The sequence below is a fragment of the Quercus suber genome, unplaced genomic scaffold (genome assembly GCF_002906115.3).
Source record: "Quercus suber isolate HL8 unplaced genomic scaffold, Cork oak 2.0 scaffold_106, whole genome shotgun sequence".
Classification (NCBI taxonomy): domain Eukaryota; kingdom Viridiplantae; phylum Streptophyta; class Magnoliopsida; order Fagales; family Fagaceae; genus Quercus; species Quercus suber.
Genome location: NW_027069571.1, coordinates 120,180 through 146,100, shown reverse-complemented (window position 1 = coordinate 146,100; position 25,921 = coordinate 120,180). Strand labels below are relative to the sequence as shown.

General features: G+C 34.1%; 3 protein-coding genes across 4 annotated transcripts; 2 read left to right on the top strand and 1 right to left on the bottom strand.

The window, feature by feature from the left end:
- The first annotated feature begins 2,009 nt into the window (after positions 1-2,009).
- LOC112010518 (plastoglobulin-1, chloroplastic) lies at positions 2,010-6,183 on the top strand. Its single transcript, XM_024042866.2, has 3 exons — positions 2,010-2,673; positions 5,224-5,419; positions 5,722-6,183. The coding sequence occupies exons 1-3, from the start codon at positions 2,060-2,062 to the stop codon at positions 6,028-6,030; spliced, it is 1,119 nt and encodes a 372-aa protein (XP_023898634.1). The 5' UTR covers positions 2,010-2,059; the 3' UTR covers positions 6,031-6,183.
- A 4,484-nt stretch (positions 6,184-10,667) lies between these two features.
- Positions 10,668-13,243, top strand: LOC112010521 (probable calcium-binding protein CML18). 2 transcript variants are annotated; one of them, XR_002882757.2, is made up of 3 exons: positions 10,668-11,700; positions 12,134-12,231; positions 12,866-13,243. XR_002882757.2 is itself a non-coding variant. In XM_024042868.2 (2 exons), the coding sequence occupies exon 1, from the start codon at positions 11,184-11,186 to the stop codon at positions 11,673-11,675; it is 492 nt and encodes a 163-aa protein (XP_023898636.1). In that variant the 5' UTR covers positions 10,677-11,183; the 3' UTR covers positions 11,676-11,700; positions 12,866-13,243. The 2 variants fall into 2 exon arrangements, 1 of the variants encoding a protein (XP_023898636.1); XM_024042868.2 differs by lacking the exon at positions 12,134-12,231 and having other exon boundaries at positions 10,677-11,700.
- Positions 13,244-16,119: 2,876 nt separating this feature from the next.
- Positions 16,120-19,904, bottom strand: LOC112010541 (uncharacterized). The gene is made up of 4 exons (XM_024042887.2): positions 19,694-19,904; positions 17,406-19,413; positions 16,631-16,667; positions 16,120-16,461 (listed from the first exon to the last, which is right to left on the bottom strand). The coding sequence occupies exon 2, from the start codon at positions 19,408-19,410 to the stop codon at positions 17,413-17,415; it is 1,998 nt and encodes a 665-aa protein (XP_023898655.1). The 5' UTR covers positions 19,411-19,413; positions 19,694-19,904; the 3' UTR covers positions 16,120-16,461; positions 16,631-16,667; positions 17,406-17,412.
- Between the last annotated feature and the right edge of the window lie 6,017 nt (positions 19,905-25,921).

Genomic DNA, 25,921 nt, shown 5'->3' with positions numbered 1-25,921 from the left:
AACATCAGTAAAACAAATATTAGGCAAAATCACATACCGCAAAAAGAAATCAAATTCAATTGCATAGAAATTCTCTAAAAGGAATCAAAATACCTTCAAATATATTATAAAGTTATATGAAAATGAAAAACCAATACTAAAAATTAAATAGACAGTTTCAAATAGAATGCATTCTCGAAATTAAAAGTTAAAGTAAAAGCAAAAAAAAAAAAAAAAAAAACTAACCTTTAGATAATAGAATACATGAAATCCAATACTAAAAATTAAATAGACAGTTTCAAATAGAATGCATTCTCGAAATTAAAAGTTAAAGTAAAAGCAAAAAAAAAAAAAAAAAAAACTAACCTTTAGATAATAGAATACATGAAATCTCCACATTAACAATCTCCCAACTTAAACGAATACATAAGAAAGTGGGAGGATAAAAAATATTATAGTTTTCTCTCATAATGTGGAGGATGGAAAAATGGAGGAGTATAAAACTCATTTGTTTAGTTGAGAAGAAAAATGAAAAGTTAGAAAATGTAGTTTGTAAACTTTGTATAAGTTTACTTCTATGTCCCTACTACATAATATAATAAATAATTTTTTGTAATTATTAAATAATAAAAAATTTATTTTCCATTATACATATGTGTGTGAGAGAGAGAAAGCCACCGTTCAATTAAAAAAAAAAACTCCAACATTGATTAAAAAAAAGAAGCGACGACTCACGTTCACAAAAACAAACAAAAAACTTTTTTTTTTTTGGTGAGAAGGAAATAAAAAATAAAAAAAAACCACCAGTTTCATTCCACAAACAATTGACCAAATGGAGAATAAGAAAAAGACAAAACAAAGGTGAAAATCGAAAGCAAAAAGAAGAAAACGACAGTCATTGAATTATGAAGTTATGATCACTTATGAACAGAAGGGCGATGTTATAGTTTTCTCTCAAAACAAGAAAATATTTGGTGGGCGTGGAAAGAAAACACTTAGCCCTTAACACTTTTTTTTTTTTTTTTCTCATTTTCTAATTAAGCACCCATTAAAAATACTTTCTCTTCACTTTGCTCTTCTTAATTTTTTATTATTCCTAAAATCCCTTCAAACAAACATACCCTAAGCATTTTGATCTCACTTAATTAAGAATTCTAATAGCTACCAATGTTAGGGATAGGTTTTAGGTTTCAGAAATAACATATAAAAGAATTGCTGATCAATTAACGGATCCCATATTGAATCATAAAATAAAATTATTCAAACAACAGATTGAGGCAGAAATTTGTTTTAATCTCCCTACTGCTTTTTGGCACAAGCACCGACACATAGTACAGTTACCTTATGAAAAAGATTTTAATAAAAGACAGATACCTACTAACGTTAGACCAATCCAAATGAATAATGAATTATTAGAGATAGAAGATCTTTTTAAATAAATGGTTAATTAGAAAAAGTAAGTCTCCTTGGAACTGTGCTACTTTTTATGTTAATAAACAGGCAGAATTGAAACGAGAAGTTCCAAAATTAGTTATAAATTATAAACCTTTAAATACAGCATTATAATGGATAAAATATTCCATTCCCAATAAAAAAAGACTTATTTGACAAACTTCATGAAGCAATCATATTTTCTAAATTTGATATGAAAGGAGGATTTTGGTATATTTAGGCATTGAAAAATGTTAAATGAATAACAAATTTTAAACTCTTTTCTTTTCGCAACTTATTAAAGATCATGAGATTTAAGACAAACATTACCTTTATGAGACAAATAATAAGAATTGTTGTGAAAAATGAAAAGAAAAGAAAAAATCCTACATGTATCTATAAGATCAAGCATGAAAATTTCCACTTTTTTATTTATATTTTTTGCTCATTAGCAAATTTTTCTAACAAAAGATAAATTGATACAGAAATTTAAAATATAGCATGTCACAAAGAAAACCATAAAAAATAGGTAAAGACAAAAAAGAAAAAAGAAAAAAGAAATGATGATATCATTTCGTTGCCCCTCCATACAAAACATGTACAACACACACAGTCTCTCTCTCTCTCTCTCTTGTGGAAGAGAATCAAAATGTCTCTTCTCTTCATCACCACCTCTTCACTCTTCACCAAAATCACCCCTAACCCCAATATTCATAGAAATAATAATAAAAATAATAAACCATCACCTCTTCCTCTTCTCTCTTTCACAAAACCTAAAAGTAAAACCCATTTCCTCCAAGTCACCCACTCTTCTCTCTCCGACTCCGACCCCACTCCCAAACCCCGGGTCTCTGACGAGTGGGGCGAGCCATCCGAACCCGAACCCGAACCCGAGTCCCCTCCGGACCCACCTAAGAACGAAGACGAGTGGGGCCCAGACGACGCTACTCCAAACCCAAATGCTTCTTCTTCTTCTCCTTCTGTTCCAGAGGTAAAAGAAGAAGAGGAAGACAAGTATGCTACCATCGGTGACGGTAACAACGCTGCCTCTACGGCCAAGCCTGACGTGTCTCCCGAGGAAAATAAGCTTGCGGAGCTGAAGCGCTGCTTGGTGGATACTTTTTACGGGACCGAATTCGGGTTCCGGGCCAGCCCGGAGGTTCGGGCCGAAGTCTCTGAGCTTGTCAATCAGTTGGAGGCCTCTAACCCGACTCCGGCCCCGACCCAGTCCACTGACCTTCTTCAAGGCAACTGGGTTTTGCTGTAAGTTCATTGCCCTTTGCATTTTTTTAGCTAGATTTAAAGCTTTGCTGATTTTAGTTCTATAATCTTAATATGTAAAATTTATTTTATTGGCAAGTTGGGTATGCATCTAGTTGATCATTTAAGAGGTTTTGAATCCATTTGGTGTTCTTTGAATTCCCAATGAGGTCTAGCTCAAATGTGATTTCTCTTTCTATAATAATGGGATGGAGGTTGAGGCCATGAATTTAAGATCCACTAGGCGTATGTATAAGTATTTGATAATTCAATTGCTACTTCGCGTCTATTTTTGATAATATAATAGCTATTTCGCGTCTATTTGAACCCTGGACTTTTCGTGTCAATTGAGCTATAAGGCTCTTGTGTAGTCATCCACATCTTCCCCTTATATGGCTGCTTTTTTTCAAATATAGTTAGTGTGCTTAATATAAGAGTACAAGTTAAACCAAATTTGAATCAAATCTTGATTTTGGGCTTTTGTGAGTTTGCCAGTTCCGCTTTCAATTTCAGATCTATTATGTATAGGTTGGGTTTGGATGCTGGTCCTGCTTCGTCTTCACTGACCGCCCCATTGTTGGGGGAAACTTAGTTTTTTTCAAGTCCAGAAAGACTATATTGGCAATTCAAGCAGTAAAGGCTCGCTATTAGTGCTTTGTGGATAGAAGATTTGATGACAGTTGTTAAATCCAACTTAAATTGAAATATTTTTGGATAGTGAGTTCATTGAACTTGGTTGTCAAGCCATTTGAAATTACTATTAGTAAATGGGATAAAATATACTATTAAAAAAGAGGTATAAATCTATGAGGCTCATATATCATGTAAGTTTGATTATACATGGTTTTACAAACTTGAAGGCAATGGTCTAGAATCTTGGTTTAGTTTTCAAATTTAATTTAAATAAAGAAGATCATCTTTGATTAGATCTATGTGCATTCATGGGTTTTTAATAAAAAAATTATGTGAATTATATCATATCTCAGTAGTGTACACATGTAGTTGCTCTAGTATTTGGAAAAGGATTAGGATGGAATGCCATTCCTCTATACTTTTTTAGCTATTGACTTGAGTTTGTTAATGAAATCATTTCAACTATTTAGGTACCTTTGCAGAAACCATCACTTAGTGTGGACTGTGTACTTTATAACATGAGAAATAGGTGTTTACCCAAAATAATAATAACATGTGAGAGGGTATGTTTGCCTATTCTTTTGCAAATTATTATTTCTAACTCTAATTAATAGCATTGGATTCCAACACATTGAATATGCCAGAACAGAGGATAAGATCTTTCTGATTAAAAGAAAGATAAAAGAAGAAGACCTTCAAAATGTTATTTTTAATAGAAGTGCATCACTTCCAAGAAGACAAGCACTGGAACCTTGTCCATTAAAATAGGAGATTTCTGAGCTACCCTGTTTGCTTATATTATTTTGGAGAAATCACATGTTCATATCAACCAATCATTATTTTGTTAAGAGAATGGTACTACATTGTATGAGTATAGCATACATTTTATGTCATTTTTGGTAAATCTAGTCCTACTTTAAGCTCTTATTTTTTTTATTTGAGGATCATTTCCGTTTGAGTTTTTTAATTCAATATATGCCAGCCAATAAATGGATGGTTTTTAATACTTCTGACTAATTTACGTGCGCCACATGAATTTGTGTTACCCCATCTTTGTCTCAACAAAGCTTTTAGTTATTCATGGCTGCTGGTTTTGGGCTAATTTTATTGCCATTAATACTCACAAGTGTCTTTGATATATGCCATGTCTTGACCAAGGTCAGTGGTGGCTCTGCTGGTAAGTTATTTTTTTAGAGGCTAAATAGGAACTTCATAAGCAGCATCAGAGGAAAAATTGACTGAACTTGACTAGATCCTTGTTATAGAAACTTGAAATTATATCACTATAAGTGGAATCAATCATTTTTAGGCCTGCATTCATGTTCATTTCAGTCATTGACTCTACCATGTGGCATGTGTATAAGAATGTGAATTCAGTAGAAGCATGATGTAGATGTCACAGACAATGCTATATGATTATATTTGTTTCTAGTGTCATCTATAACATATATAAAACTGAAGCTATTTGACTTTTGGTTGACCTCATAATGTTGTGCCACATAACTTTTGAGGTCTCACAATTTTACACGCCATTATTTTAATATATCTTTTTAATAAAATTTAAATTCTATTCTATATTTAAACACTCCATTAGAATCTTGGCACATAAATTTTCTTTAAGCGCTAGATTATATAGTTCCCTCTACAAATACAATCAAATTATCAAATTTCATATCTAGACCAAAAAAGAAAAAGGAGGAGAAAAAATCATATAATGTTAAACCTTATTATGCATTTGCATGGGTTACCGACTAGTTTGGATAAATGAAACAATGTGGAGAGCACAGCCTGGTGAAAGTTGATGAAACTGACTATTATTATTATTGTTTTGTTTTTACCAGTGCTTCTTACTTGGAACAGTGCTTCTTACTTGGTGCACTGTTCCCTATTTGCTCACTGCTTTATTTTCCAACCAATCAGGTACACTGCATTTTCTGAGCTTTTGCCACTTCTCGCATTAGGTGCAACACCTTTGTTAAAAGTGAAGGAGATTCGCCAAGTAATTGACACTGGCAATCTTACCATTGTGAACTCTACTACGTTGTCTGGCCCATTTGCTACTCTCTCTTTCAGTGCAACTGCAACTTTTGAGGTTCAAAGTCCTACAAGAATAAAGGTACTTTTATGAGCCATAAGTATATGACTGAATATAATATTTTCCTATCGAAATGGAATGTTTTTTCTTATTAAAAAAAAAAAAATAGTGTAAACAACAGTAATGATACAAAAAAATATTTTAAAAAAAATCATTTTCTCCATTTTTATACAATAGAGCTACTGGATGATTGCATTGTAACAAATTTATAGTTTTTACTTGGCGTGCCCAAAAAATTCTTACCAGAACCATGTCTTGTACACTTTCAATGCAATGGACGGATGATTACAAAATCTTACTAGCCTACACGTCAATATGTTCAGGTTGCATTTAAGGAAGGTACCTTTCAGCCTCCAGAGATAAAGACTAGTATTGATCTCCCAGAAAATGTGGATGTTTTTGGGCAGCAAATCAATCTGTTGCCTGTGCAGCAAACTCTCAATCCACTGCAGGATGCAGTGGCAAGTATATCACGGGTCATTTCTGGTCAGCCGCCTCTTAAGGTTCCCATTCCAGGTGACCGGACTAGTTCTTGGCTTCTTGTTACATACCTTGATGATGATCTTCGAATCTCAAGGGGAGATGGTGGTCTTTTTGTGCTCGCCAAAGAAGGGAGTCCCCTTCTTGATTAGTAGCAAGATACATGTTGCGATGAGTTATCTATGAAAAGAATATACCTACCGACACCTTTTTCCCCCCATTGTTCACCTTTGCTTGAATAGAAGGGGGGAAAACAGTTATATTGTTGCCATTCTTTATATCTATGGTGGGGTCTCCTTTTTTTTTTTTTTTTAATTATAAAAAAAAAATGGTAAAGACTGCTTTCCCCCTAGTTATTGTGTAGGTATATTTTTTTTGGGCTTCTGAAAAAATGGGTTGACCCAAACTCATAAAAGTTTGGGTAATGTTGAGTTGACCTGCAAGTCACATGAGTCTAACCACTTTTTAACACATTGAATTTTAATGTTGCATTTTTTTTTATTCTCTTTCTTTTCTTCTCACTCTCTCATAGTAGTTAGGTAGTTTACTTCTCTTATTTCCTTTGATAATTCTTTTTTCCTTCTTGATTTTTAAGTGTAGTGAGCTCGATTCTCATCTCATTTTTCACACGCATATATTGTATTTCGCAAATCTACACTCTTACACTCAAAGACACTTTGTGAGGCTGATTAGCTAGAACTTTAGTCACCACTAAAGCATTTGTCTTAAAAGTCATATTCGTTGGTCATAGTTATAGAATTTTAATTTTTTTATTAACCCATTTTCATTGCATACTAAAGTTATATTAAATTTTTGTATTGTAAATAAAAATACCAATAAAATTACTTGCCAACTTGATGTGCATTTCTCAAGTATGAATAGCTTCACTACTAGATCTACATTGATTCGATTGAGATGTAATTCACATTAATTATTTAATTATTTTTCTTTACCTAACATTTTATGTTTTATTCTTAGAATTTTATTTATATATGTCATTGTAGACAATCTAACTTCATTTATATTTTACATGTTTTATTCTTAAATTTTATTTTATATGTCATTGTAGACAATCTAACTTCATTTATATTTTACATGCAACACGAGCACTTGAAGAGGTTGACAATGTGATATGAATTTCTTTTAATTCTTTTATGACAATGATAAGATTAGTGTACAACTTTATAATGTATTATCTTAAGTATTTATTATGTATTTTTAATTTGGATTGTGCAAATTTAAGATTTTATGTATCATATAACATTTATATTTTAGTGGTTTGATCTAAACCCGACCAAGTTGAACTCAAACCCAAACGACCCAACCTGTCTAATTATTAGACATCTAGTTGATTTGTTGGTGTGTAAGACACATTGAATTAGACCAATGTGAGATTAATGATAAGGACCAAATTAACTACACTATCATTATTTTAATAGTCATATAAGCATAAGTGTGCCAATTATAGTAAGGACAGAATTGACCACAAATTAAAAACAAAAAACAAATTGTCTACTTCCAAATTGTATAGACCAAATTGACTATAATTCTAAAACAGAAATTACCAAAATAGTATTTTTGCCTATAATTTTAGATACATAGATTTGACAGAATGACAGATCAACACCAAAATTAGACAGACATTGTTATAGTGGTATTCACCAAGCGCACTCCTAGATGACAGAATGTCAAATGTTGGGATCTAGAAGCCGTGTAAGATTGCAACGGTTCCTGTTTCTTCTGCTTCATCCTCTTAGCAACCGGAAAGGANCATTACTCTGTTTTTTTTTTTTTTTTTAATAATTAGGAAAAAGATAAAGTTGAAAAAAGGAAATTGCGTGAAAATAGGCGGGAATTCCGTGAATAGCAATAATAGGACTTCGTCAACTGTTTTTTTTTTCTTTCAAAAGTGGTTGAGTTTGTGAAATTCATGAGAATGTCGCATTTGGTTGTGAAGCCAATAATGTTGTGCCTTTTAGTCAAAAAGAAAATATACTGGGTGTTGTGCCACTTCTCATTTTTTGAATAATAAATTTCTAAATATTGAGACGTGTCTTCAATTATATATTTTTGGTGAAATTTTAAGTAGGGGGGTTGGAGGTAAAAGATAATATAATTTTTTTTTTTAGAAAGTTTCAATCTATGACATCAGCTCTTGATGATAGAATTTTATTATCAAATCAAGACATCAATTGAAACTAAAAAATTAATAAAATTTTAATCTAACGAATTAATAAAAAAATGAAAAATGAAAGGTTAGAAGTTGGTACATTCACCGATCGAGTGAGGACAGGTGTTGCTGCATGGCTTGAATCATCTGGCTTGACTAAAATTAAATTATATTACACAGGGAATGATTAGGGAGTATAGAAATGAAGTTTCAGACAAACTCATCCAAATCAAGCTTGACAAATGTATAGGCCTATTATTCTTGATAAACTATACGCAAACTGGGGGTAAGGTAATATCTATTAAGGGTTTGTCTAAGATTAGTTCTAAACTTGCAGTATATATATAGAAAAGAAGCCAACTTGCTTCCTGAATTAATTCAAAATTTTCATTATTGACAACTCAAGCTCAGGTCAGGAGTCATAATCCACCAAAAGCTCACTAATTCAGGATTGCTTATAAGATGGGAAAACAAGTTTATAGCCCTAAAGTATTGTTGGACTTGATAAAAAGGTGGTTGTCACCACCATAGATAGGTTGGGAGTATGTATCACTAGCTGCAATCTTTAGGTAAAGATAAAGAGTTGGTACTTCATACTTGGTGTATTAGACATATTTGCCATAACTATCCATTTCTCTCAACTGCAATGTGGTGAGGAGCATCTTCCACATTAACTAGCAGAAGCTGCAGAACACCAACCAATTAGAAAGAAAACTTAATTTGATTTATTAAAAAGATATAATAGCACAGAGGGAAAAAAGAAAAGAATATATATATATATATGCATGGATGATGATTATGAAAATTATTCCAAAACTAAAAGAATTATTAATATTTTCTATTAATAATTCTTTCCTCTCTTTGAAATATTGAAAAGTGAAAATAACAACATTGCTATTTTCACTTTAATCTCAATCTATTCATCTTATATGTTCACAAATAAATATGGAGCTTGCATAGCAACTTCATATATAAAAGTCCGATTCTTGATAATTGATTTTTATTATTAGCGAAAGACACCAATGAATTAACAAGAAACTTTATTAGCTGAACTAACTTATTTTAAATAAACCAATCAATTAAATCAAAGTTTTATGTATAACAACTATTCCACTCTAATAAGTTGAAGTTAGCTCTCATTGTCATGCCTAATAATTTCTAAACCTAGCAAAATTGGATCTAAGCCTGTTAGCCTGCCCAAACCCAAAGAAAAAATATGAGTATAGGTATATTTTTTTTGGGCTTCTGAAAAAATGGGTTGACCCAAACTCATAAAAGTTTGGGTAATGTTGAGTTGACCTGCAAGTCACATGAGTCTAACCACTTTTTAACACATTGAATTTTAATGTTGCATTTTTTTTTATTCTCTTTCTTTTCTTCTCACTCTCTCATAGTAGTTAGGTAGTTTACTTCTCTTATTTCCTTTGATAATTCTTTTTTCCTTCTTGATTTTTAAGTGTAGTGAGCTCGATTCTCATCTCATTTTTCACACGCATATATTGTATTTCGCAAATCTACACTCTTACACTCAAAGACACTTTGTGAGGCTGATTAGCTAGAACTTTAGTCACCACTAAAGCATTTGTCTTAAAAGTCATATTCGTTGGTCATAGTTATAGAATTTTAATTTTTTTATTAACCCATTTTCATTGCATACTAAAGTTATATTAAATTTTGTATTGTAAATAAAAATACCAATAAAATTACTTGCCAACTTGATGTGCATTTCTCAAGTATGAATAGCTTCACTACTAGATCTACATTGATTCGATTGAGATGTAATTCACATTAATTATTTAATTATTTTTCTTTACCTAACATTTTATGTTATATTCATGTATTCTTAGAATTTTATTTATATATGTCATTGTAGACAATCTAACTTCATTTATATTTTACATGCAACACGAGCACTTGAAGAGGTTGACAATGTGATATGAATTTCTTTTAATTCTTTTATGACAATGATAAGATTAGTGTACAACTTTATAATGTATTATCTTAAGTATTTATTATGTATTTTTAATTTGGATTGTGCAAATTTAAGATTTTATGTATCATATAACATTTATATTTTAGTGGTTTGATCTAAACCCGACCAAGTTGAACTCAAACCCAAACGACCCAACCTGTCTAATTATTAGACATCTAGTTGATTTGTTGGTGTGTAAGACACATTGAATTAGACCAATGTGAGATTAATGATAAGGACCAAATTAACTACACTATCATTATTTTAATAGTCATATAAGCATAAGTGTGCCAATTATAGTAAGGACAGAATTGACCACAAATTAAAAACAAAAAAACAAATTGTCTACTTCCAAATTGTATAGACCAAATTGACTATAATTCTAAAACAGAAATTACCAAAATAGTATTTTTGCCTATAATTTTAGATACATAGATTTGACAGAATGACAGATCAACACCAAAATTAGACAGACATTGTTATAGTGGTATTCACCAAGCGCACTCCTAGATGACAGAATGTCAAATGTTGGGATCTAGAAGCAAAAAAAAAAAAAAAAAAACAGAGTAATGGAAGAAAATGAAAAAATAAATAAAATTTTGAAGAAGGTTCCAAGTTAATTATCCAATAATTTTCATCAAACTCGTCCCTGTATTTGGTGTTGACCTTTACTCAAATTGATTATTTTATTCAAAAAGATAATTTTTTTAATATATATATAAAAAAGAAACATAGTACCAAGTTCTTCTGTTTGGCCTTTTGTTCAAATCCTTATTCTTGTTCTCTGTTCTGCCGGATCCGATAATTTGGTTGAGTTTCTGCTGGTAATTAGGAAAACCCATCAAAAGAAGAAAACGAAATCCAAGGAAATCTCTCATCTATCCAAACCTGAATTCATCAAACCTTTCAGCCTCAGGTACACAAAGTTAGACTCGGTGTTTGTTTGGTGATTTCTATAATTCTATGCAGATAATAAGAAACATCAACGCAAAACTGGCATGGTATGATCTAAATCCACAACTTAAATTTTCATTTCTCTTCATATATTGGTTTAGAATATCCTCCTTCAATTGTTCTAGGTGATGAGTCTGAATTATTAGGGGGGGTAAAAACCAAAAACAGAAACCTTTGGTAAGAGAAACATATTTGGATTAATTGTTGACATGAGCAACAAGCAACCAATTGAGCTTGACGATGTGCAAATCGCTGAGCTGCGTGAAATATTTCGTTCATTTGATCGGAACAATGATGGAAGTTTGACACAACTTGAGCTAGGATCTCTCTTAAGATCACTTGGTCTAAAACCAAGCCCGGAACAGCTTGAAACCTTGATTCAAAAGACTGACAAGAACAGCAACGGTCTGATTGAGTTTTCGGAGTTTATAACACTTGTGGCACCTGACCTCCTTCCAGCTAAGTCTCCATATACAGATGACCAGCTGAGGCAGTTGTTTAGGCTTTTTGATAGAGATGGAAATGGGTTTATCACCGCGGCCGAGTTGGCCCATTCTATGGCCAAGTTGGGGCATGCGCTTACTGCAGAGGAGTTGACTGGGATGATCAAGGAGGCTGATTTGGATGGAGATGGGATGATTAATTTTGAGGAGTTCTCCCTAGCAATAAATTCCGCCGCATTTGATAATTCATGGTCTTGATACCAAACATGGGGATTTCATTTTGGTATGCTTTACTCTCTTTCTTTGTGCTTTTGTTTTTGTTTTCTTAATTTGCTCTGTTCTTTTTTCTTGGCATTTAATTTTGTGGTTGTTAAAATTGCTTAAAATTAGGGTGGTTTCATTTTGGAGACTTGTTGCTCAAGATCTGGGTTGTAGTATTAGCACTCAAGGTTTGTGAACTTCAATCTGTTGTACATGGCATTAGAAGAGAGAGCAAAGATTAACAGAATTGTTTGTATTAAGAAACCTAATATTGAATAATGAACAACTCGTTTCCTTTTAACTCAACAGAGCTTAATGATCAGGATCTGAACAAGCATAATCTATATATATATATATATATATGTTCTACTAGAGGTTACATATTGAGAACTTAACATCCGTATACAATGTTTGACAATCTGAATAATAAGGATACTGATTTACATATATGATAGGTACAGTTGGCCACTATCTAGGCTGTAGAAGAATGGATTTGTTTGCATCAAATAACCTACTTAGGAGTCTTGCACATCAAAATTCTGTACAGTTCAAGGTGAACTTCTAAAGTACTTTTATAATTGCCAAGCTTCCATTGTTTTATCATGTATCCAAACACCTGAATGATTTTATTTGATCGGTTGACAATGCAATAGACTCAGTTAGTTCTTGTTTAGTCAACAGTAACTTTGAAGCTAATTTTTATTTCTATATTATTATTGTTATTTTTGGATATGGGTACATCTCAATTGGCACAACTACAGCGAGATTAAGAGGCTGCTTGCTTTCTGTTCATTCAAATTTTCTTTCTCCTTACTGTTGATGCTTCTGCAATCATCAAAAATTTCTTTTGACACTAACTTTGAGTCTCAGCATTAATTATATTAGTAGTGTTTCAGACTTACAGTCAACAATTCTCCAATAGGGTTTTTATTACGTCAAGAACATATGTATGGCATGCTTGTTAGGCTTAACTTAAAGCAGGCTTCAGGGAGCTCCTGTTTCAATCATTGTTTGTAAAATATCAGTTTGCTACATTTTAAATTCTGTAGGTTTCAATTTTAGTCCTCTTCATAAGCTATAAAACTTAGGTTGTTTTAAAGTTTTTCAATAATCGAAATTCTGCTTTCAAAGCACAGCTCATGGTGACACAAATTCCAAAAATTTATTGCTGTTTTTGTTTCTTGCAGGTAAGACAAATCTCCACTCCAGCAGATTGATCTAATCCCACATGCCCACAGCTCTATGATTATTGGATTATGCAGGGGCTGATGCGTTTCATCCATGAACGTTCTGCAAAGTGAACGTGGCACAGATATTCCCTTTTGATGTTCTAAGTTAGTATGTTGGGTAAGTCAAGAAGTTTGTATTTGCTTCAATATCCCCATTTCTTGGTAAATGTCATTAAATCAGTAAGATCTGTTAGCTTTTTGTTTTGAATAATTTCATGCCTTTAGGTTTGAAATATTGTTCATGTTGCAATGTATTGATCATAAGGTCGACACTCAAATATTTCTACTGATGAGTAACTTAAATTTCTTCCTTTTGTTGAATAGAAACTTTCTAGACACTTTGTGTAACTAGGGCTAGGGTGATCAATGGCCTTATATATGGCTTTTGTTGAGAATCATTGCAATAGTTTTCCTAACTTAATAATCTTACCATGTATAAAAAGCAAGAGTGAAAAAACAATCGGCCCGAACTGATTGACTAGAGAAAGGACAACTTGCACTACCCATAGCTTGAACAATAAAAAGAATGAGTAATGTTTTCTCACAATGCTTTCCACTTGATGGTGTGAGAGGCAAAGCTTGAGCTCCAGAACAAAATTAACAAAATATGTATTAATATAATTCGACCTTATACAGTATAATTCCAACTAAACTGTAATTCAATTCTAAGATAACAATGCGTAGCAATATTTTTGTATACGCACGCACAGACCAGTTTGTTCATGTAATGAAAATTGTAAGCATTTCCTTCACATCGCATTTCATGAGTTCCAATGAATCTTTTGTTACTTCAAGACATAAATGAAGTCCTTTTAAACTTAAATTTGATGTTTATTTTCTTGCAACATATTATTGATTATGTTTATGAAATAACTCATATCAATTAATAATGATTTTCTGATCAAATAATTCCTCTTTCCGGTCAAATTCTCTGTAATTTGTATTGAGAATGATGCCATGGATCTTATTAATCCACATGACCTCTATGTAATTTTCTATGGAAGTTTCTATGAAGAACAAGGTTCAGAACAATAAGGACATGTAACGGTAAACTCTAGTTGATATATCCTTTACGATGGAATTTGATGCCATTAGTCTTTTTTAAGGGGGAAGATTTCTTTGTTTTTCCAGGGGAAAGTATAGAAAGATTTGCATGGTGAGTTTCATTTCAACCTACTACATAGTTCCATAATAAATTGTTTCTTTTCGTGAGACCAAAACACTGATTAGTTTTTGGTTTTGGTGGGGTTGAAGCCCTTGATCTCTTATTCAATGATAAAAAAAAAAAAAAGTTTTATTAGTTGAGCTAATTAGAACCTACGTGGTTTACTAATAGCCCTCATCAAAGTTTCAAAATAATTCTTCTGAGGATTTTGGATTGTTTGACTTGGAACAAAGTGTGGCTCCAAACATGTTTAGAGTCAAACTTTTTCCTTCAATTTACTATTGTAATGAATTAACAAATTGTTGAGGGACTATCCTTTTTACCCTTTTTTTTTTTTTTTTTTTTTGGTCCAACTGCAATTAAGTATCAATTTTGATACAACCCAAGATGACATGGGTCAACTAGTTGGGCAATAAGAATCTAATACCCAATCATTCGGTGTTTTGCCAAAGAAACATTATCTTATGAGACTTCTTTCTCACAATAAGTGAAACCCATACATATGGACTCACATACACATATAAGAGAGAGGGCTCATGAGACGCTTTCTCCTTTCTAAGACAAGTTATCTTAATTTACAATCTTGTTAGGAGATAAAACCTAACCCATTTCCCTTTATAACTAAAACGAAATCATCTAGCCAAATTTTGTTTCAACCGTGAAAGATGAGCAATCGGCCATTGAGGATATTACACAGTCGACCAATGCATAAACAAGATATTGACTTCACAATGGGATATTAGCTGTTTTCAACCAAATCAAAGCTAATCTCCACTATAAAATGGGGGAGAAGTCCACACCAAAAAAGAATCAAGACACGTAGCAATGTCATTATGCTCTCCCTCGCTCTCAAACAACGTGTCTTATCTTATCACAAAGCAATATTAGCATGCACCAACTAACACCCTCTTTTGGATTTTGTTCTTTTACTTGTAGATCGCCGATCGCATCAAATTTTCCTAAAATTGAATAGAAATTTTCTTTCTAATTTATTATTTCATAACACTATTCCTGCACTAATCGGACTTCATCGTTGAAATTTTTTATTAGGTGCATAGATTGGTCACAAAAAGTGAGCTAGCTGAACGGCCCCACTCAGCAGAGAAAATTCCTGTAGTGACTCGTGGCCAAGAAAAAAACTAACTTCATGTATAATTCTTACATATATAATTGAAATATTATTAATAGTTATTTTTATATATTTTTTTAACTCTTTAAAAAGTTTAGTCATTCTTATATTAAAAAAAAAAAGTTTTATAAGAATATTATTACGTAAAAAGTGTAAATTTTCTATTTTTAAATTTTTTTTATGTTTATTAATTTTGGACTTTTTAGTTTTTGTATACAATAACTTGCTTGGATGAATATTCATGATGTAATCTCACATTTGATTCAAAAATTAAGAAATAAAACTTTTTAAAAATAAATAATTTAGAACACATGGTGTAAAAATATGACACTACTTGAAAAAACCTAATTTACCCATCTTCTTAATCCTTTAAAAGTAAATGATAAATTAATCACCATAAAATATACTCTAAATTACACTTTGCACCATAAACTTTGAATTTTCATCCAAGTTAATAACAAAGTTAAAGTCGGGGTGCAAATTGTTAACAATGGTCATAATTTATGGTGCAAAACGTACATTCGAAAATTTTAAAATACAAAATATATAATTTAAGATGACAAAGTGTAATTTTCCCCTTCTTTTGATCATACAAAAGTTTATCTTTGCACTTGGCCTCATTGCAATCAAAACCTATGGAATAAACCTTATCTGTGGGGAAAATTTTACCACCTCGTCCTCCATCTGTGGAGATGCCATTTAAGCTATAACTCATAAGAAAACATGGATGCTACATCTACAAAACAACTTTTTACAAACTAAAGTGGCTTGAAGTTAAGACACTGATGCAACAGTGGTACCAAAAACACTGAGCGCAGTGTGCCCAGCAAAGGAATGCAGTACGTAGAGACATAACAACCATAGACAAATTATAACCAAAATGCAGTAAATGCGGTAGTCATTTTAGCCCTAAGATAATAGACTGACATGTGAGCTTCCAATAGTATTAGAAATGATACCGATATACAAAATCTGCAAGCTGCAGCAAATCCAAAACTAAACAATCATCCAGAATAGAAAATGTGTTGGGGAGGAAAAACAAACAAGGAAAATAAGTAAATTTCTAAGTTACTCTCCGAAGAAGTGAAAAATGGAAGAAATTTTGCATCAAGCCTCCTTCTTTTTGGATTTGAGCATCACTAATCCAATAAACACACATAGGAAACAGAGACGCACCACACTGGCAAAAACGGGTACTAGTATAGCATATTCTTGTGGTATGAAATCCTTGTGGATGAAGTGATCGCTATCTACAAATGGCTGAAAAATCACAAGATATGAATCAAACGTCAATAGGTAGCTTATACAGCATTTTTTCCCCTTTTATATTTTTGGTTGGGGGTTAAAGTAAACTGACCAAGAATGATGATCCAGAAAGTATAATACATGAGTATGGATAAACCGAGCAGATAATAGAAACCCAACTTGCCTATCTGCTAATTACATCCCAATGTTGGTGGCTTTCGCTGCATGTAATGCAAGTACAAAGAAGACAAATCAGCAACTGCACATGTAGTAGCAGACACTTTGATCAAACATTAATAAATATCATAATATCAAAGACAAATGGGCAAATGTTCCACCCCCCCACCCCCCACCCCCCCCCCCCCCCTCTCTTCTTCTTCTTCACCCACAAAAATTTAAAACAACAAGAGAACCCACAAGGTTGCATGGAATCAAAGCCTTGAAATTGGATATTTAGTCCCTTTGTACATAAATGAGCTTCAAACTGAATCAAAATTGTATGTGGTACAAAAACATTTCATTGCAAAAGTAAACTTTGAACTTTAAAGTACAAATACTGCTTATAGCTTCAATTCTGAGCACCCAAATGACTGAATGAGGCTTCAATTAATAAGCCATGGCAGAAAGAGGGGGGAACCTCCCAGTCCCAGCCATAAATTAATACCTAGTGCATACACAGGTAACACATATCTGGGTGACATAATATTCACTGTGAAAGGGAAAAAAATGGAGACAAAAGAGGGAAAAGCATCCAAGAACTAAAGCACAGGCATATGTAAATTTATACTAGAGTAGGGAAACTTTCTCACGATCATATATTCAATTATCAATGCCAACAACAATTTTCAGTTCTTTTAGCTTTAGAAAGTATTCAAGCATCCATAACCATTTAGAAAATATCAATGAAAGCGAAAAAACAAAATAAGCATTGCTATTATCATTTTAAAATTTTAACTCACTTGTCTATCAAAATGGAACTTGATGTTCTTTGAAATCTTGAAAATCATCGATGATTGATTCTAAACTAAATTTTGCAGCAGTCTCCCTCTCCATATACAAAATCAAAGAGTCCGCCAGAAAATCATCTTGCACTTTGTCTACAAGCCAAGTTTTGACAATATTCATGGCTGAAAATGCTCGCTCCGTAGTTGCAATAGAAACTGGAAGAGTAAGCACAAGTATAACCACTCTATAAATGAGATGGTAGTCTATAGATTTTCTAGTTTTTACCAACCATTGGCACAATTCAGAAATACTTGACAGCTTTTTGAAGTCCAGATGCCGAACTACATCATGCTCATAATGATCAAGTTCCACTTTCAGTTGTTGCTTTTCATGGTCTGTGAAGTCTTGTGGATAAAACTTGTTTACCAACAATAAAATATCTTTGATTCTAAAAGATTCACATGCTTCTCTAGGATCAAGAGCTGAGCTAAGACGAAGTAGTTCCACTACATGCTCACTAAACCGACGATTTAATTCTTGAATTATAGAATCTATTGTAGCATTAAAAATATCTACTCGGTAATGATGCTCAATTGTAAAGTAATCTTTTTGATGACGAGCTAGACCTCGAAATCGAACATAACGAGCATTCATATCTGGGACATCTATGTCGCATGCCTTACAAAATGATTTCACAGTGGAAAGTAAGCCATCCCATCCATCATCTTTGAATTTTTGGATAAGTACTTTAGTTAATGAAACAAAATGCAAGACATTTAAAATGTTTGGAGACTGGCATTGCAAAGCTTGACAAAACGAATTAGTGATCTCCATAACTTCTTTCATTAGATGCAAAATGAACACAAATTCAAATGATGTCATTTCCTCATAAGCTAAGTCTGCCTCTCCTCGTTGGTAACTAGTTTTGTCATCAATGACGTTAAGTAAAATTTCATATATTGGACTGAATATTTTTATCAAGCTAGAAAATGATTTCAAGTGAGAACTCCGACGAGTATCTTCAGCCCATTGCAAAGTGCTAATCTCATCAAATCCCCTTCCAGATTCAAGCTCAACCATGTCAATCATATGTGCAATTTCAGCAGCATAAGAACTTTTTAGTTTCTCATTACACTCACGAACAACATTGACAACAGAAGTTAATTTCATGAAAAAACTCTGAACAGGGATAACGTTTTTTGATGCTGCCGCTATCGCTAATTGCATGCAATGTACAAAACAATGGATGTGGTAAGCATATGGACAATCATTTGAAACTAAAGCTTGTAATCCACTCCACTCCCCTCTCATATTACTTGCCCTGTTATACCCCTGTCCTCGAATATTTTGGATATTTAGACAATGATGAGACAAAACAGAATATATCCCATCTTTTAGGGTTAGTGCCGAAAAGTTGGAGACATGAACTAACCCAAAAAAACGTTCCTGCACAAAGCCGTCTTTGTCTACAAACCTTAAAACAATAGCAATTATATCATTCAATGACACATCATAAGCTTTATCAACAATTATGCAAAACTTTGCATCACCAATTTCTTCACGAATTGCCTTTCTCACCTTGTTTGAAAAAACATGTAAAATTTCTTTTTGGATTTCAAGTGATTTGTAACACGCATTCTCGGGAGCTTTATTCATCACTTCAGTAATCTTTTCATTAAATGATGCCACCATATCCAATAATGAACGGAATTTTTCGTGACTGACTAAACCAGTGAAATCATCAAACAGAAGACCTTGGAATGCAAGCAATCTGACAACATCAATTGTGATCTTTAATAGCAACCGCTCATTTGCAATTTGTTCAGAAGTTAAATTATCAAGCACTTGATTATCCTCACCACATGAGCTCTCCAAAACTCTATGCAATGAGTTGGAATTTTCAGAAATTGGGACATCATCAACACTGGCTCTCGGCAACGCGGGATCATCAGTTTTGGCTTCTAAATTATCTGTTTTTTGTCTTTTGAAATAATCAAACATTGTAGTTGATTTTCCCATGATCTACAAGTCAAATAAAATTCATATTAATTAATCATATTATAGGGATTTATATGGATTTATCCTACATAAAAATTTTCATCCATTAACAGCTATCTAGATATACACACACTACTAGTCAATGTCCACTCCACTCAATTTAAAGAGTATTATTAAAGGCAGAGAGAGAGAGAGAGAGAGAGCAGTCAATTTTTCACACTTATCAGTTACCACAGTTCAGAGATAATCAGAGACAGAGAGAGACAGAGACCAAAAAGGAGAGATGAGAGATTCATGAGCATACCTCAGCCGATTCGACTGGAGAGGTGAAGACGCCAACGGCGGTGAAACGGTGGAGTGAGCGAGAGAGTGATATTTGGGTTTTCAGATTTGTTTTGGTAGGGTTTTGTGATTTGCTTTGTTTTTTTGGTTTTAGACTGAATTTGTTATTTGTTTCGCGGGCATTGTCCAGAGGGTTTCCTTGTTTTTTTGGGGGGTAATGACCAAAAGGGTTTGGGGGCACATATATCACACGTCATATTAGTAGGTTAATTTGTCATTTTTTAATATATATATATATATATATCTTGGCACTAAATTTTAAAATTTTTGTGTATAAATCAACAATGCGACTTACATAAATAATTAATTTCACAATTTATTTGAAATAAATTGTGATTAGTATAGCATTTTTTTCAATCACTACTTAAATTATTTTTATTATGCATTAATCATAACTTATCACTTCAATAGTTATGAAATTTATTGTGTCTTTAAATTTATTATTATTATATATGCTAGTTATTTGAAGGGGAAGAAAATGGGAGGGATGGCCCCAAAGTCTCTTAAGGCTAGAGTAAAAAAAAAAATTAATAAAATGTGTTAGTAGTCATTGAGGTGGCGAGTTGTAAATGGTAAACAATAAATTTGTCAAGTAGTAGGCCTAAATAAGAATTAATAACAATTTAGATGTGAAATTTTTTGTATATGCAGCATTGCTCTTGGGTTTAGTTTTGACTCAAACCTTTAGCCACTTAGGCAATAGTCCCCCAAATGGAAGAAATGGCCATAATGAACAATAGAATATTTTATATCTATATGTACTGCAGCCAAAAAAAATTTGAGACCTCTCAATCAACAATAAATAAATAAATAAGGCTTCCTTTGTTGACAAAAAGAATATAATGTCTGTCTGTCTCTAAGTGTAAAAATTTAATCATGACCAAAAATTTTAAACAAAAAAAAAATAGAAAAAAAATTAAGGCCTTCTTTATTGACAAATAGAATGCACGGTTTATATGTCTCAAAATGTAAAAATAAAAAAAAAATAATAATAATAATAATAATAATAATTAAAACAAAAAATTATTGTCTTCTCAAATGGTGTTCACTCTATTAATGTGTTTTACTTTATTTGGAACAATTTAACAGTAAAAATTTCCAATTTTCTAAACACATAGAAAGTGATCAAGCTCTTCATTTCTCTCGCCATCAAAATTAATAGTTTTCCGATAAAAATCATTACTGAAATCCAACCTTCATTACTTGATAGCTACTTAAATAAGAGGGCGTTATTCCACAAATTTATCATCAATAGTTAAATTTATATTATTTAATAATATTTAAATATACGGAAAAAAAAAAAAAAAAGCATACTAAAGCCCCAAAATTGGCCCTGTTTAGGTTTGTCCCTACAAATAGGGTTCATGAAACCCGCCCCTCCCTTTACTCTTCTTTCTTGCTCCTTCGTCCGTCCGAACAAATTGTTAGTAATCCCTTTCAAAAAAACACAGCTTTAATAAAAACACCCAGCCACACTTATCATCTAATGGAAGGCAACATAGAGTTTGCATTAGCTCTGGAGGTCCAATTTTGATTATGATCTTTCTCAACTCAAAAAGCCTAGTTCCACAACAAGTGCCACAACTTTTGCTACAACTTGCCCACGTGACGAGTTAGGAGTGGTGAAACTTTCATGTTCAAATTAGAAGTTGGGGGGGGGGGGGGCGGTGTAAAAGAGAATTCTCCTTTTCTTTTTTTTCTTTTTCTTTTTTTCATTCAATTACATCTTGTCCAAATTACTCATTCAACTAAAAAGAGTGTTTATTGCACAGATGTGTGGATCCATGCAAGTAATAGATTTTATCCTTCAACTAAAGCATGAGCATGCTCTTTCATTCCAGTTCCATGAGTGTCTGTCCTTGTTAGGATTTTTGTCCCTTATTGGTATATGTCAAAAACACCTCCACCAGTGGGATGCACCAGCATTAATTTGAGCCTACTCTAAATAAATTTATTCATGTATACTTGTGGGGCCAAAGAATCTGGCAACCCCGGCCCATTTCATACTAAGCCCAAGGCCCACTTCGAGGAAGAAGGAATGTCCGAGGACGAACGAGGAAAGCCCAAATTGCTGAGAAGCATAGCCGAGGATAATCCTGTCCTCGGTCAACCAAGGTCGTTGAAGGGAAGAGCGGCACACCATCAAAGGCAGCCTCCCAAAGTGTTCCAAAAAGAAGGGCAAGTACGATGGACCAGCCATGGGGGCATGGTGGAGGAGCAATTCCAGGAGAAACTGTCACATCCACATTAAATGCTCACAGCTAACGTTCTGGCCGCATAAATGAGGAAATGACTCCTGGACAGTGTCACCTCGGTTACCACAACTCACAAAACGCTAGAGAGGACGCCTAATGGGACAGACACTTAAGTATAGGCTTGGATGATCAACGGGTGGAAGGTCATGATCGTTTAAAGAGGACATTATAAGAGGAGAAACCCACCATAGAAGGGGGGGCTGAGAAAAGGGAGAGAGCATGATGGCGATCTCAAGAACCCCTGTAGCCACTATCATTCAGTACATACAAGAGCAGAGCTCCTCGGATGGTGCCGAGGATGAATTTTCCTTGATGAACTCAATTCATTGCTGTTTGATCATCATAAATCCCCGTGTTAACCGTTGCCCATGCACTAAAACCTGGCTCTTAGACCCGCTCTCTACAAATTCATTGTACTTGGTCCACTAGGCCAAGATCCCATTCATTTTTGGGTTTAATCCGAAAATTGAGACCTAACAATTGGCGCCGTCTGTGGGAAGAGCTTGTAGGATAGTTAGTGCAATAGTTAGTTAAGATGGGATTAGGCCCCCATCAGCAAGAGCCTCTAGGGAAAGCTGTAGTGGTCTATACCTCGAAGTGTGGGTTACACAGGGAGGATTGCTAAATGGGGCACAGTTCTAGGTGCTTCTGCCACTAGGTATGTGCCCCGTACCTCTATTCAGGGCCCGATCCTCGCGAATCTGGAGGCCGAGTTTGCCGGAACTCCATTAAAGGAAGGGGTAGTAACACAGAGTGATTCAAGGAGGCTCCGTGGCGGGATTAGTTATGGAAAGTATATGCTGATATCTTCTAACCTACTGAAGTGGTTAAACAGAACCTTAGCCATGATGGGTTCGAGGACCTCCAGCTTTGGGGGAATTAACACACACTAGTAATCATCTAAGTGTTAGATAGAACCAAGGTCTTGCATGGCTCCTCGGACCACAAACCTATGAGGAAACTAATTACTTTTGGTAATTATCTAAGTGTTAGACAGAACCAAGGTCTTGCATGGCTCCTCGAACCACAAACCTATAGGGAAACTAATAACTTTTGACAATTATCTAAGTGTTGGACAGGACCAAGGTCTTGCATGGTCCTTGGACTCAAACCTATGGGGAAACTAATAACTTTCAGCAACTACCTAAGGGTTAAACAAAATCAGGGCGTTGTACGAACCCCTGGACCTCAGCCCTTGAGGAGATTAACTACTTCAAACATCTATTTGAATGATGCGTAGAATCTAAAAGGAGTCTGGCTCCTCGGATCGCCTACCCTTTCCCCACTCAACAAAGACGTGAGTAAAGGTCTTGCATGGTCCTCGGCCTCAAACCTATGGGGAAACCAACAACTTTTGACAATTGTCTAAGTGTTGGATAGAACCAAGGTCTTGCATGGTTCTCGGACTCAAACTTATGGGGAAACTAATAACTTTCAGCAACTACCTAAGGGTTAAACGGAATCAGGGCGTTGTCTGGACCCCTGGACCACAGCCCTTTAGGAGATTAACTACTTCAAACATCTATTTGAGTGATGCGCAAAATCTAAAAGGAGTTCAGCTCCTCGGATCGCCTACCCTTTCTCCACTCAACAAAGACGTGAGTAAAGGTCTTGCATGGCTCCTCGGACCACAAACCTATGGGGAAACTAATAACTCTTGATAATTATTTAAGTGTTAGACAGAATCAAGGTCTTGCATGACCCCTCAGACCACAAACCTATGGGGAAACTAATAACTTTTGACAATTATCTAAGTGTTAGACGGAGCCAAGGTCTTGCATGGTCCTCGGACTCAAACCTATGGGGAAACTAATAACTTTCAGCAAGCACCTAAAGGTTGAACAGAATCAGGACGTTGTACGGATCCTCGGACCACATGCTTTGGGAAAATTAACGCTATGACATCTCTTTACAAGTGCTTAAACATAACCTAAGACGTGCTTGGATCCTCGAACCAGACGCTTGGGAAAAACCAACGCCATGACGTCATTGTAAATGCTGAATAGAGCCTTAATGCACGAGGGTCCCCTCGAATGACCTACTTTAAATCCAACATCCTTTCATGGTTGCACAATTTGTGGTATAGAGCATATGGTTAAGTCCCCGATTATTCCCACATGGCTAACTTATTTAAAGTTAGCGGCCGGGTGCTATTGTCAATTTTGTTAAAGTCAGGGTGACAACTCTTTGTTACCGTCAACACCAATTCCAAGCCCCATTTGAGGGAAAAATAACAATACACACACTAAATAATTGTTATAGAGAAATGAAAAATTAAAATTCATAAAATAAAAAGTGCAGCCCTTTTTATTAAATAAAGGAAAGGTACATCATACACCAAATGGTTTAGACAGACTTGTTTTAAAGCTAACCATAAAAACAGAGGCTGAGGCAGGCTTATTTTAAAGATAACTATAAAAAGAGAAGGCCCGTGAGAATGGTAGATTCACTATCTCGTCCCGACAGCAATCAAGCTAGTACGGATGGTACCGGCGATGAGAAAGAAGAAGAGGCGAGAGCGCCTGATGGCCCCATCCTAGGATGTTCCCTTGATTCTCTCCTAATTTCATGATAATCATTAGAAACGGCAACACTCGGGCATCGATCGTTTGGCAATCTTGCAAACCTCCATTAGTGTTCTACCACCAAGGTGAGACCCAAACTTTGTCACACCGAAAGTCTGATGCGATTTACGCCTGCTCTGGTTTTTGGCTGAAGGAGGAGGGTCTTCTTTCTTGCTCGGTTGAAAGGTAGGAACATCTTTGGCCTCTGCTTCCTTTGTCTCAACCTCGTTGTCCAGGGTCTAGGCAGCATTCTTGGTTCCTAAAAGGGGCTAGTTTCCTTGCCCTTGCCTTTATCCAGGGCCATCTCATTCCCTGGACCTTGATCACGATCTTGGCAAGGTCCTTGGAAATGCTTGGAGGGTGGAGAACTTGNGTTTTTCCTCTTGGATTCAGTTTTGTGTGAGTTAAGGGGGTAGGGCAAGCCCTGAGGGCATCCCCCCCCCCCCCCCCCCCCCCCAAAAAAAGAAAAAAAAAAGAGAAAGAAAGAGAAGGAACATGGGAGGAAAGATGTGTGCAAAAAAAAAAAAAATGCTTGCATTCCTATACCATACCATACTTTTAATATGCCCCAAGTAATTACAATAGTTTAGGCTTACATTCTTTAAATTCTAATTTTTTTTTTAAATTATTGTTAAGTCATAACCTTACACTCTACTCTTTCTTATGAGAGGAGGAAATGCCACTTAAACTAGAGTTCATTAATAACCTAAGAATAAAAATTTTAAATTCATTTTTTTTAATGAGAATAATTGTCAAGAAATAAATTACTTGACTTTCTAAAGACAAAAGCCAATAAAATTGCAATATAAGATGGAAAATGTTAGGTACATTGTAGAAAACCACCTCAAACCACAATAACCTACAATCTTAAATTCTTCTTAATTCAACCTACAAATCATAACTTAATTGAAATTGAAGAATAAAATTTTACCATTACAAATCACGTAGCCAGTATAAACTTTTAATCCCATTAAAGATTTGATTTACATCCTTAACCTCATGTATCATTATGTAAAATTGTGTAACTATGCAAACGAACTGACCATGACAAAGCCCAAAAAGAGTTCAAATTTTTTATTTTATTTTGAAAGGCTAATGAATTTGATTTCTGTGAAGAGAGTCAAATCTACTTACATGAATAAATAACACACTATTAACAACTCTCTAGTTCTAGGGTTCCTGTCTATAAAACAAGTATATGATTCAAAAATCCTATTTTTTTGCAAATCAATCTAGTTGAAGATCACCTATTAGGTTGATTGGGAGAAAGTTGTTAGAAAAGCTTCTATTTTATTTACCAGAAAGAATTGGTTTAAAGATTCGAACATGGATTTCATTTTCCTTTTCCAGTTTCACCGTTTGCACTTTTCT